This window comes from Cavenderia fasciculata (genome assembly GCF_000203815.1).
Source record: "Cavenderia fasciculata unplaced genomic scaffold Scf_EU5ZYIE02H8LDV-5, whole genome shotgun sequence".
NCBI lineage: Eukaryota > Evosea > Eumycetozoa > Acytosteliales > Cavenderiaceae > Cavenderia > Cavenderia fasciculata.
In genome coordinates, this window is record NW_004457639.1 from 1,057,469 (window position 1) to 1,070,763 (window position 13,295).

At 32.4% G+C, this 13,295-nt stretch overlaps 5 protein-coding genes across 5 annotated transcripts; 3 read left to right on the plus strand and 2 right to left on the minus strand.

The window, feature by feature from the left end:
* Positions 1–15: 15 nt before the first annotated feature.
* Positions 16–4,572, minus strand: DFA_10244 (uncharacterized protein; the record flags this gene model as incomplete). The annotated part of the gene is made up of 5 exons (XM_004354099.1): positions 16–64; positions 221–618; positions 718–831; positions 935–3,909; positions 3,963–4,572. The coding sequence occupies 5 exons, from the start codon at positions 4,570–4,572 to the stop codon at positions 16–18; spliced, it is 4,146 nt and encodes a 1,381-aa protein (XP_004354151.1).
* Positions 4,573–4,996: 424 nt separating this feature from the next.
* Positions 4,997–7,069, minus strand: DFA_10245 (uncharacterized protein; the record flags this gene model as incomplete). The annotated part of the gene is made up of 2 exons (XM_004354100.1): positions 4,997–6,976; positions 7,058–7,069. 2 exons carry the CDS (start codon positions 7,067–7,069, stop codon positions 4,997–4,999), a joined length of 1,992 nt encoding a protein of 663 aa, XP_004354152.1.
* A 903-nt stretch (positions 7,070–7,972) lies between these two features.
* Positions 7,973–10,580, plus strand: DFA_10246 (uncharacterized protein; the record flags this gene model as incomplete). Its single annotated transcript, XM_004354101.1, has 2 exons — positions 7,973–8,684; positions 8,755–10,580. 2 exons carry the CDS (start codon positions 7,973–7,975, stop codon positions 10,578–10,580), a joined length of 2,538 nt encoding a protein of 845 aa, XP_004354153.1.
* Positions 10,581–10,974: 394 nt separating this feature from the next.
* DFA_10247 (uncharacterized protein) lies at positions 10,975–11,391 on the plus strand (the record flags this gene model as incomplete). The annotated part of the gene is made up of 2 exons (XM_004354102.1): positions 10,975–11,057; positions 11,160–11,391. The coding sequence occupies 2 exons, from the start codon at positions 10,975–10,977 to the stop codon at positions 11,389–11,391; spliced, it is 315 nt and encodes a 104-aa protein (XP_004354154.1).
* Positions 11,392–11,897: 506 nt separating this feature from the next.
* Positions 11,898–12,888, plus strand: DFA_10248 (uncharacterized protein; the record flags this gene model as incomplete). The annotated part of the gene is made up of 2 exons (XM_004354103.1): positions 11,898–12,358; positions 12,474–12,888. The coding sequence occupies 2 exons, from the start codon at positions 11,898–11,900 to the stop codon at positions 12,886–12,888; spliced, it is 876 nt and encodes a 291-aa protein (XP_004354155.1).
* Between the last annotated feature and the right edge of the window lie 407 nt (positions 12,889–13,295).

Genomic DNA, 13,295 nt, shown 5'->3' on the forward strand with positions numbered 1-13,295 from the left:
ATGGATTGATGGATCTTACATTAATAATTCAATTTCAATGTTTTCCATCATGAATACAATTTTTCTTGAATAGTAATTAGATTGTCCTTTATTTTATCAAATCTATTTACTTGGAAGATTAATTTGGGGATGATTTACAATTAAATAATTGGTTACAAATAAATAATATATATTATTTAGGTTTGGTTGGTCAGGAGTCTTGTTTTTTTTTTTTGTTTACCTTTTAAATTCTTTTTCAAATTTATCAAGTAATGCAGTATCGATCTTTTGATTTCTATTTGGTACAAATCCACAAAGGTATTCTTCTTGTAGTTGACTTTCCTTTTCTAAAATGGTTGATTGGAATTGCTTCCATTCCTTGGTCGCGAGGTATGGATGAGAGGTGGAAATATTTTTCAACAATTTTGATATTTCCAAAAGATGTCCATAGTTTGGTGTTCTGCATCCAGGTTCGTTTTGTGACTCCAATGTCAAGAATGCAACTAGTTTACTCGACCAGTCAATTCGATAAATGGATTGTTCAAAACGATTAAAATTGCTATGTTTGGTTGATGCAATCACAAGATTTAAAATATTTTGATGAAGTATATTATTACATGGAAATTCAAAAAATAATTCCTAAATTTAAAAATAAATAAAATAATTTAATAAATAAATTAATACTTGTATTTTTCTTTTTTTCTTTTTCTTTTTTTTTTTTGTTTTTTAAAAACATACCAAACATTTTGAATATAAAGAAAATTCATTAAATTTATCAAAACAAGTTATATCATTTGATTGTGTTAATAAAGTAAAGAATTCTAATAAATTTAATAATAAATAATCAACTCTCTACAAATAAATAATAAAAGAAAAATAAAATATATTAATAAATTGTTACCTTTTTTCTTTTCTTTTTTCTATTTCTATTTCTCTATTTTCTTTTTCTATTTACCTTATTTGTTCTATTAATTAAAGCAATTAAAGGTTGTAAATTATTTAAAAAAGTATTTAAAAATATATGATTATCGAGATGAGTTGGTAAAAGTTGAATGAGGAGTTTAAGAGCATTGAGATGATTATCGTTGATATGATTGTCAACGTTGACAATTTGTTTGAATATAATAGAAAGATGAGTAGTTTCAATGTTGAAATGTTCAAATATTTTTTCTTGGCTAATCAATGGCGAGAGCGTCAAGCCATTGACCAAATAGTCTATAATCTTTTCCTTGCCAAAGTGAGAAATGATACTCTTGGTTTCATCTTCGTCCCAAAAGTCCATGCCTTCATCCTTCCACACCACCTTGGGAACATTGACACCACGGGTGCGGGCCAACATTTGTTTGGTGACAAGTAGCGATTGAAGGGCAATCTCACCACCCAGTCCCCATGGATTGAGTGACAGATCAATGTGTGAGATGGTTGTGTTAAATTTACATGCGTTGGATAGTTCGATCGACCCGTTTTCACCAATATCAGTGTTTCTCATTTGGAGATGAGTAAGGGTCTTGTTGAATTTAAGACCCTCGGCCAAAAGAACGGCACCGTCGTCACCGAGATAGTTTTCGTCGAGAATGAGTGTCGTAAGATGGCTGTTTCGAACGAGTGCACCTGAAAAGTGTGTCATGCCGACATCAGTGACTGACGCACACGTCAAATTCAAACCGACAATGGCGGGTGTACGGTTGGCACCGATATAATTGGCCAAGTACTCTGCACCTTCATTCTCGATACCCGTCTCTTTGAGGTTGAATCCAAATCCATAGTATCCCTTCTTTTCCTTGTCAATCTGCCCGACAGAATCGAGGAAATTCTGAACCGATGTGGGAGATATTTGGTTACCTTGCATTGACAGCGATGTGATGAGCGACTGCGTACGACGCAACATCTCTCCAAACTCTTCAAATGCTTGATCGCTAATATCGTTCCATGAAAGATCGGCAACCTCTAATCCACCAGGACACTCTTGATTGATTTGTTCAAGACCTTCATTACCCAATGAACAATTGGCAAGATCTAAAATAAAACATCTACCTCCTCCACCTCCATGAATTGGATGCCATGGTTTCTGGAATTGTTCTAAACATTCCTCTAAAGATGCAACATGTACTTTGAGGGGTGGAATATCAGCAACATCAAATCTTGGAGTTTCTACCAAACTACCAACCGAAGATGATCTACCAACACGTGTATTGGCAACTAATTGTTCTACTCTTAAATTGGTTGGTTTTAATAATGATGATGTTGAATGTGGTAATGATGACGAAATATTATCATCATTTGTACTATCCTTGTCCAATTGATTATTATGATGATTATCTTGTCCTGTCATTATAGTATCCTCTGATAATGATATTTGTCTTGCAGTAGTTGTTGAAATAGTTATATTTGAAGATGAAGAAATAGGATGTTGTTGATTTTTAGAAGAATGACTTGGTGAAGCTGGTGCTGATAGTGTTGAATAGCTATTATTATTGTTGCTGTTGGGAGAAGAGGATAATGGTTGGTTGGATTTACCCTTTTGCATAGTCGATGCAATAGACATGAATCGTTTGGGTGATCCATCTTCTAGTGTTGGTGCTGATCCAGTTGGTGACGATGGTTGTGAATATGAAGATTTACCATCACTCATATCCTTTTTAAATATCATAATTGAATGTGAAATAAATGATTTCTTTTTACTACTAGAAGAGGAACGGTCATTATCATCATGATGATGAGTTGGAGGCGGTGTAGTATTGGTCGTTGTATTGGTAGTACTAGTTGTCGTTGTATTTGGTGATGAAGGGGAATTAATAATTGGTGATAGTCTTGTTGCATTATCATTGATTAAAATATGAGGTGGATGATTGATAAGATCGACTTCATGATCGTTGGCATCGTCATCATTATCATTATCATCATTGTGGTGGTCACGAGGAGATAGTCGACTAGAGACTGTTAGAGGACTTGATATCGATACCTTGCCCAACTCCTTTTTTGTGCCACCAGTAGACTTTGACAACAATGCAAGGTTTGGTTGTATTTCCGTTGTATTGGATCTCTTGATTCTACGCAACGACACCCATGAAAATAACTTCGACGATGATCCCTTTTCCTCTTTTTCCGCAATCGTCTTTTCAAGTGACGACGATGATGTAGATGACAGTGTCGGTGATACACTCAAAAATGACTTTTGTTTTGCCTTTTCCTTTTCCCTTTCCTTTTCCTTTTCCTTCTTTTCCTCCTTTTTCGAAAAATGTGATGATTTCTTTGGCGTAGGTTCTTCCTTTGATTTGAGTAGGAATGAATTGGTTGGTGATGATGGTGAAGATACTGATTTAAAATCATAATTATTATTATTATTATTCAATTCAAAACTACTCTTTGTAATTGACAATTTTCTAAATTGAATATCATCCAATGATGGCTTTGTGGGAGATTCTCCATAACTAATGGTTGTACTATTATTATTATTATTATTTAAAGGATTAAATACAATTTCTCTAGTTTGACCAATATTCAAAAAACTAGTACTTGTCTTTTTTCCATGATGTCCAATGGTTCCATACCCAGTCTTTGATTTTGGTTGACTCATATGATCATCGGTCATGGCACTAGTCAATGTCGACATTGATGTCTTTAGTGTCGGTTCCTCTTTTGATTTAATCCATGATGTATCTGGTTGATACTTGTGTAATTGTAGACTCAAATTATTGTCACCAGTATAAGGTGACGATGGATGATGATTGCCCAAAGAAGAAGGTTTGGTTGGTGTTGTAGAGTTTGATTTCAGTGATGATGTTGGTGTTCTCGATAATTGCAATGTTCTAGTAGTCGGTGAATAAGTATGTTGATATTTACTAGCATAGAGTGATCCTTTGATTGGTGAATTGGTCAAATCCAATGATTTCCTTCTAATTGCAAGTGATGGAATAATTGGTTGGTTTTCTAAAAAAAATAGATAATGATTAATATATGAACGTACAATGATACAAACTAACCATTATCTTCTAACATACTTCTAATAGCTTCATTTACATAAAAATAATATTTTCTATCACTTGCTGATAATTCAAAATCATCATCTTTATATTCCTTGTCTAAAATGATCACTGATTTCTGTTGATCAGCACTTTCTTTAACAGTAGTAGTAGGTTGTTGTGGCTGTACTACAACTACATTTTGTATTAGTTTTGATGTTGTTGTAGTTGGTGTAATAGTTTTACTTGTTTCCTTGCTACTAACATCAATTGATTTTGATGATAAAGGAGGATGAGGAGGATGTAGTGATGCTGTTGTGATAGGTATAGTTGTTGGAGTAGCAGCAGACGACTGTTGCTTTTTAACATTATTATTATTACTATTACTATTACTATGAGAAGAAGAAGAAGAAGAAGAAGAGTTGAATTTATTATTATGTTTTAAACTACTAAGTTTATCTAATACTACAACCTTTTTCGACTCGAACAATCTCTTTAGTTCTTTGACATGACTCTTTGACCCAACTAGTTGTGGTGATGTCACTGATGATGACAATGAAGTAGCAGAAGACACACTAGAGGGAGGAGGTAGTACAACAACTCCATCACCACCTCCACCATTAGGATCCATTCTTTCTATCTATCTATCTTGTTTTGAAATATCTTGATCAAGAAAGGTGATGATGATGATGATGATGACGATGATGATGACTGTTCTAACTAACTTAACACTTCACTTTAAAAGAAAGAAAGATATATTCAAACTAAACTTTGAGTGAGTTATTATTATATTATATCTATCTGGGCTCTTCTATCTATGCATTTCAAAGAATCATCTTGTTTTTTCATGGGTCAAGCCATCATCCACAGGCTACCACAGCAAAAGCGACAAAAAAAAAAAAAAAAAAAAGTATTTTTAAAAAAAAGAAATAATAATCGATTATTTATTTTTGATCTGACAATTCCAAGGAAGGATTTATAAATGTGTAAATATGCCGTATCGGGATCGGGATCAGATTAAATTAAAAAAAAATATATAATACTATTGTTGTTGTTTATTTAAAAGTATATTTTAAAGCTGTTGGTTGTGGTGATGGATTTGAATTTAGATTAATATGATGAACCATTGAGGGGTTATTATTAACACTTGAGATGACTGAACCATCACTATTAATATTGTTGCCTGTAATATGACTATTATTATTAATTAATATTGTTGGATTATAATTGGCATCTTTAAATAGACAACTGATTTGTTTGGATGATGAAAGATCGGTATTGTACATATGGGCACTTGAAAAGTTACAGTTGGTGAGATAACTGGTTTGGAATAGGGCACCGGCTAATTGGGCTTGGGCAAAGTTGGTAGAGTTTAGGGTACAGTTGCCAAAGTTGAGTTTGGATGTCTTGATGCCAAACATATTGGTCTCACCGGTGGTACACAGATGGAAATAGGTGTTTTGGTGCTCCGACATTGACATGTTACACAGTGATAGAGTGCAACTGTCAAAGACACAATCGATAAAGATTGATTGTTGGAAATCACATGTATCAAACTGACAGTTTTCAAAGAAACAATTGACAAACTGTGCTGCGACGATATTACAGTGTTTCATCTCGATACCACTGAATAGTGACCCGTTGAATTTACGGTTGGCAAGTACTTCACCTTCGAGGTATACTTGACCTGCATACTCGATTGTTTTAGGACTGAATGTTTTGGGTGGTTCTGGCATTAGCGAAGCTGTAGCCGATAGTGCCAAGGAAGTGTCAAATGACAAATGTGATGGTAGAGATGGAGCCATAAAAACAGACGATTGCATTTGTGATGGGTTGTTGAATGCAGAGGTTTGTGCTGCAGTATTGTGAAATGAGTATACTGGTGGAGGTGGGTATGATGGTTTACCAGTACCATAGTTGTTGATATTGTTGGGTGTATACACTGATTGTTGTTGTTGTTGTTGAAGATGAGCAGGTGGTGCAACATAAATGGAAGATGGGGGAGGTGGATAGTTACTAGAGTAGCCTACACCACCCATTGCACTACCGCCTCCATAGTATGTATTATAAGTTCTCGAGTTGGCATGTCCATATGGTGAATAGGGAGTATATGGACTGTATACTGGATTATTCATTTGTGGTGCAGTATAAATCGATGAAATCGGTACAACTGTCGATGGTACAATCGATTGGGATTGAACCGTAACAGAATTATGATCATTAAAACTTTGTCCTTGAATATATCTTGGTGCACTTGGTATTTGTTGTTGTTGTTGTTGTTGTTGTTGATATGGTTGTTGTTGGTATGGTGGTATTTGTTGTTGTGGTTGTTGAAGATATGGTGGTATTTGTTGTTGTGGTTGTTGGATTGGTATTTGTTGTGGTTGTTGTTGTTGCTGTTGGATTGGTATTTGTTGAATTGTCATATGTTGATTTCCATCATTATTATTACCATTATTAATTGCGTTAGTATCGGGGAGTTGTTGTTGTTGTTGTTGATTATTTTGATTGTTGTTAGTAGTTGGATTATTATTATTATTATTATTTTGATTATTATTTTGATTATTTTGATTTTGACCAGTACCTCTAAATGATTGAATAATATTTCTAGTTGTTGAACCAATTTGTTGAATGAAACCTTGACCATTATTGGCATTATTGGTATTATTAGCAGCATGAGTATTAACAGCAACTGGTACAAAACCAGATGGTAGCTTGATACCACAAGTCTCGACATGTTTTACAATCTCCTTTCTAGTGGTAGGCATGGTACATGATGAACAGGTCACCTTTAACTCGGCGAGTGGTCCAAATATAAATCGTTGTGTTGATGGAGTCAGAGCGACGGCCTCCCACTTTTCAACAGCCATACGACAAAAGGGACACTTGTCCAACTTGCCAACACATGCTCTACAAAACATATGAACACATTGTGATTGATAGGATGAATGCTCAACCGGGTCGATCAACGGACAATAACAAATTGGACATTCAATCGATTCATCAACTTTTGACTCATCATCATATGTAAATGGCTGAAATACACAAATAAGTTAGTTATGATCTTAAGTGGGTTGCCCTCTACTCTTTCTTCTTCACAGCTGCTGTAAACTTACTAAATCTGCCATTAACCAACTATCCTATCCTATCTTCTTTATATCTCTGCAAAGAAGATACTCTCTTTTAAGATTTATGATTAGATTTAAAAGAGAAGAGTTAGCTTGTAGAAATATATAAATAATAATAATAATAATAATCTTTAATAATATGATGTGAAGAAGAACAAGAGAGGAAGTCAACTTTCTCATCTATTCTTTGCACCACAATCTGGTGACGCAACGTCTTTTTAAATTTTTGTATAGCTTAAAAAACTGAGGAACCTTGGTGGGTGCACTTGGTTGATGAAGATAAGATAGGGAGTACTCTCTATTGAGCAACCAGGCTTTCGTTGCTACTATCTATACTATATCTCTCTTTCCTTTTCTTTGTATTGAGAGATCATCTCAAAGAGTACTTTAATAACTATTGTTGTAGCTACCACAAACATCATCATCATCATCATCATCATCATGTGACAAAAAGAGAGAGAGTGAGATAGAGAATATAAGATATCGATTAAGTTTTAATCTATATATAATATGTAACAGTTGAAATTATTATTATACTGTCTAACTTTTAGTCCAAAACAACATGAGACAACGACGACGACAACAACAAATGCGATAGCAAACAGGGATTGGTTGAAAATGAGTACTTTAACATTTTCAAGTAAAAATGTAAATTGTGTATGCAAAGGACGGACGATTCTGTAATTTCGAAATTACAAATTCTCTTAACCCTATATTCTATTATTTCTATTATTACTGTTGTTGTTGTTGTGTTCACTCTACTCTATAGAAGAAAAAGAAAAGAAAGAAAATTAAGATACATTTGTTTGTTTGTTTGTAAATAGATCTATTTATCAAGGTTGTTATTTTTTAGAATTTAGTAATAATAGTAATAATAGTAATAATACATAACAACAAACAAAAATGATGGAGAATAATAATGATATAACATCATCAACAACAGCAGGAGTAGGTGATCCGACACCAACAATAGAAGATAGTAATATTAAAACAAAGTCAGCTGACAGTAATGGTAACAGTACGACTACGACTACGACTACGAGTAATTTCATCGAATTAACTTCACTTAATAGTAATGGAGAAGCAATCTTGAAAAATAGTAATAATGAACAACAACAACAACAAGATAATGGACAACAAGAAGAAGAGGAAATAGTTGATCCATTACAAATCGAAAAAGAGATGGAATCAACTCCTACAACAACTTCACCATTATCAATGTCTACTCCTCCAAAAGATGATTATTTATTAAAAGACAATAATAATAATACAATTAATAATAATACTGTTACATCATCAACACAACCAATAGAAATTAGAAATAATAACGATAATAATAATAATTTTAATAATCGATTTCCAGAAGTAGAGATTGATGAAACAAGTGAAATTAATAATGTACAAGGATTGTTGAATCAAATGCCACAAGATCCATATCTTACAAGTGACTATGACATTGACCCAATATTAAAAGAACAGATTATGGAAGCTGACAGAGTACAAATGGAAAAAGAGTATAATGCAACACCTGTCATTGATCATCTTGTATTCATTGTTCATGGTATGGGAAATCAAACCAATTCAGAAAGTAAAATATCAGTCTTGGAACAAAATGGTAATAACTCTAAATTAAAATCAATATTAAACATAGAGATAATGAAACTAATTACTTTACTTTTATTTAGTTGACTTGTTAAAAAAGAATTTTAATTTATCACAACAAAAAGGATCAACTCAACAATTAAATGTAGAGTTTAGAATCATTGAATGGCATTCAAAAATTAGAAAAGGAACGTTGGATGAAGACTTGGACAAGATTAAACCAGACAAGGTCGAGAAACTAAGAGGATTTATCAACGAGACGTTGTTTGATATCATGTTGTACATGACACCCGACTATCATCAAGAGATTCTTAAAGAGGTTAGTTCACAAATCAACCAAAACTACAAGATCTTTCTAGACTATCATCCAAAGTTTAGAGGTTTGGTCTCGATATTTGCACATAGTTTGGGTAGTGTCATCATGTGGGATGTCTTGTCTCGTGGACTGTTGAAATTCAATGTCGAGAATGTATTTGCACTTGGCAGTCCATTGGGTCTGTTCCTACGACTGAATGGCTATGAATTGGGTAAACTCGATATGAAGAAACATCTACCCAACGTTTACAATTGGTATAATATCTTTTCATCAACTGATCCCGTGTCCTATCGAATTGAACCATTCCTCGATTTGAGATACCTCAAAATGAAACCACTCCCCATTCAAATGTTTCCAGAAATCATTGCACGTAAACTATCATCAACTTCACCACCATCTACCATTCCCATTGGTTCCTCTGCCAATTCGGCTAATGGTAGACCTGCCTCCCCTTCAAGTACACCACCATCATCCAATTGGTTTAGTGGTATGTTTAGTTGGAAATCAACTCCTACCACTCCAACCAATACTCCTCCTTCTCAAACTAAAAATAATCACACTAATAATAATAGTAATAATAATAAGGTTGGTAATGATAATGGTGGTGAACCTCTTTTACCACAACCATCATCAACACCACCAAAAAATGATGTTGATAGTTTAAATAATAGTCCTTTATCAAAATCATTGGATGATAATATTAAACTCAAATCAGATAATAATCAAAGTAATAATAATACAACCGATAATAATAGTAATCAAACAACTCTATTTGAAATGGAAATGAAACCAACCGAATCAACCGAATCAATCGAAAACCAACCAGAAATAATTAAAACAACAGAAGAAAATGCACAACCAGATATTTTAATCACTGATACCAATAATAGTAATAATTCAACCTATAATAATAATGAATCATTTAAAGAAAATGATGAAATGGAAATGGATAAAGACAAGATTGGAGAATTGATAGAGAACCCTAAAATCAAACATATTAAATCACATCCATTGGAATTATCACCTCAATCAAATGGTAGCGAATCACCATTGTATATACCTTTTGTTCCAATCAAGAAACCCCAACAAGATGAACAACAACAACAACAATATAATAATAATAATAATAATGTAAATAATGTAAATAATAATAGTAATAATAATAATCAAAATAATGAAGAACAACCAAAACAACATTGGGTAATTGGAGAAAGAGAATTAAAAAGACATGATTTTGTATTGGAAGAGGGAGGTACTATTTGGAGATCTGGATTACCATCATACTTGGTATCAATCTTTTCACACATGTCGTATTGGGATAGTAAAGGAGTTGCCAATTTTTTGGTTCATAGTCTTGCTTTAAAGTTTCCTAAACTCGCCGAACTAAGTTACCAAAGAAAAAAGGATGTTGAAAAAGGATTTGGTTTCCTAGTCCAACAAAATACCTTTCATCATCGAAACTCTATCATTAGTAATAATAATGGACATACCATGTCTGCTACAACTACAACTACTACTATGAATACCACTGCATCTATTATGAATGGTAATAATAATAATTATTTTGATACTGATACAGATTATACTTTATAAAAAAAATAAATTAATTTCAATCAATCAATCAATTTCAAAGCAAAGCAAAAGAATGATTGTTTGTTTGTGTCGTCATCATCACGGTTATATAGTACTTACCAAATGAGGAGATAGTAGCATCATCAAATAATGGGTCACAACGGGTCAAAGTGTCGGTCAAAGCACATTGTCTCTGGTTCGTTGCAAGATTTTTTCAAAAGAAAACAAAGGTCACAGATATTTTGAAATATCTCCCAATTTGATGATTTAAGAAGAGGTTTGATTATTTCTGTTCTTTCATCATCAAGGCCAATCGACCAACCACCCACTACCCAAACCGTTTTACAATTCATTCATTTACTTTCGTTGTAGTTAGTTATAGCTCTTTCTTTATACACCATCATACAGATAAACAATGTCACAAGATATCACCGTTTACAAATCATTTGAAGAATTCTACCCATTCTACTTAAAGGAACACTCAAATAGAACCAATAGGTAAATACTTACATACATACAAACAATAAACTAATATTTAAATAGTAGTAATATATATTAATAAACTCTTTACTTTCTTCTTTTTATTTATTAATTATTTAGACGTCTTCACTTTATTGGTACCTCTTTGGGAGTATTGTTCTTGATCTATTTCATCTTGACCAAGCAATACAGTATGCTTCTTGTTCCATTCGTCTTTGGTTACGGTTTTGCCTGGGTCGGTCATTTCTTCTTCCAAAAGAACAGACCAGCCACATTCAAGTATCCAGGTATGTCTCTCCGTGGTGACTTTACCCTTTGGTCTCAAATCTTGTCTGGTAAGATCAAATTCTAAATGAATAGAAGTAGATCATTGCCATTGCCCATTAGTAGCACTCCCGTCCATTCACATACATAGTTAATCAATGAACAGAAAGAAGACATTACTTAGTTGTTTGTCTTGTCTGTTTTATATAAATATATATAAAGTACGCAAATGTTGTCTTTTATCATAGTATCAATCATCTATCACATAATAAACAACCTATTTAATTTAAATTAAAAAAAAATCTTTCTTGATTCAAAGCACCACAACAATTGTGGGTTGAAGCTTATTTCTTTGTATCAATTCATTATTCTTTCATTCTATCTATCTATCTATCTGCAACATAGAATGATGATTATTATCAACCAATCAACTTATCATCATCACCATTGTGATGATCAACATCAAGTATAAAAAGAAGAATGGATCATAACAACAAACAAACAAAATAATATTATCTCTTCTTCTTCTTCTTCTTCTTCTTTTAATTAATTAAATAAAATAATAATAATAATAATATAATATATTAATCATAAATGGAAATCAATAGATATTTAAACTTATTTATATTATTGGGTGCTATGATGATTGCTAGCACAAGTTGCGAGTACCTTCAAATTAATTATTACCCAGAGTCGACATGTACAACTCAAACTATCGCACATGAATGGATCCTTTTGGATCATTGCAACAATGGTATTGTGTATCGTCAAGAAGAATCTGTTGCCACGGATAACTCTTCTTCTATTGGTCTTCCAATTTCATCGTCATCGTCATTATTGTCATCTTCATCGTCTTCAACTATCGTCAAACAATACATATGCCTTGATACAACAAAATGTGAAAAGAATTGTTTGGAACTAAACACTATTACTCCAAACCGAGAATGTTTACTCACCGTTGCAACCAAAGAGAATATTTCCTATGAAATTGTTGTCAATGAAAATAGAACCTATGACAATGAATTTGGTAATTGTTGGTCATTTGATTATCAAACGTATGTTTTATACATTTAATAATATAATAATTATTATAATCAATTTTTAATAATATATTTATATTCTAACCATTCTTTTCTTTTCTTTTTTTTGTTTTGTTTTCTTTCTTTTTAGTAATTGTACAAACCAAATAATTCATATGACAGAATATAGAAATAATATAGTATCAAAAGGATACAAGATTAATTGTACCAATGAAAATTACTATTATTATAGTTGTCTTGATATCGATTGTACAATGACTACACGTGCCTCTGTTTATCCACTCAAAAAGTGTTTGGTCAATTCTAATAAGCTTCTCTCAACCTACATGTCATACATTCCAAAAAACACAACTACACCAGTTCCATCCAGAACACCAAAACCATCGGTTTCTCCGTTCACCACCAATCAATTAACACTTGGCAGTAGCAATAATCCAAGTTCAACTTCTGAAAGTGACGCCATATCATTCCTACAACACTATTCAATATTAATTAATATTATTGCCATCATCTTTGTTTCTTTACTAGTTTTCGTTCATTTTTAAAAATAATAATAATAATTAATAATAATAATAGTGTCTATTTGTTTTTTAAAAGAAATATAATAATGTTAACATCAATAATAAATGATAGTGTGTGTTTAATTAATTTAAAAAAGATACAAACGAGATTGGGATTGGATTGGATTGGATTAGATTGGTTGACTACCTATCTATCTATCTATCGTCAATAAAAAAAGATATAGACCGATCTATATTTAATATCGACGTCGTATGTATATACATATATGTCGAAATCTGATTAAATCCATCTTAATAGTGTTAACATGGAATTGTTTAAATATGACTAGTTATTCAACCAACAAACCATCAACAAATCAATTAACCAAACCAACCAACCAACTAAACAAATACAATTAATATATTTATATAATTACCCAGCTTCTTCTTAA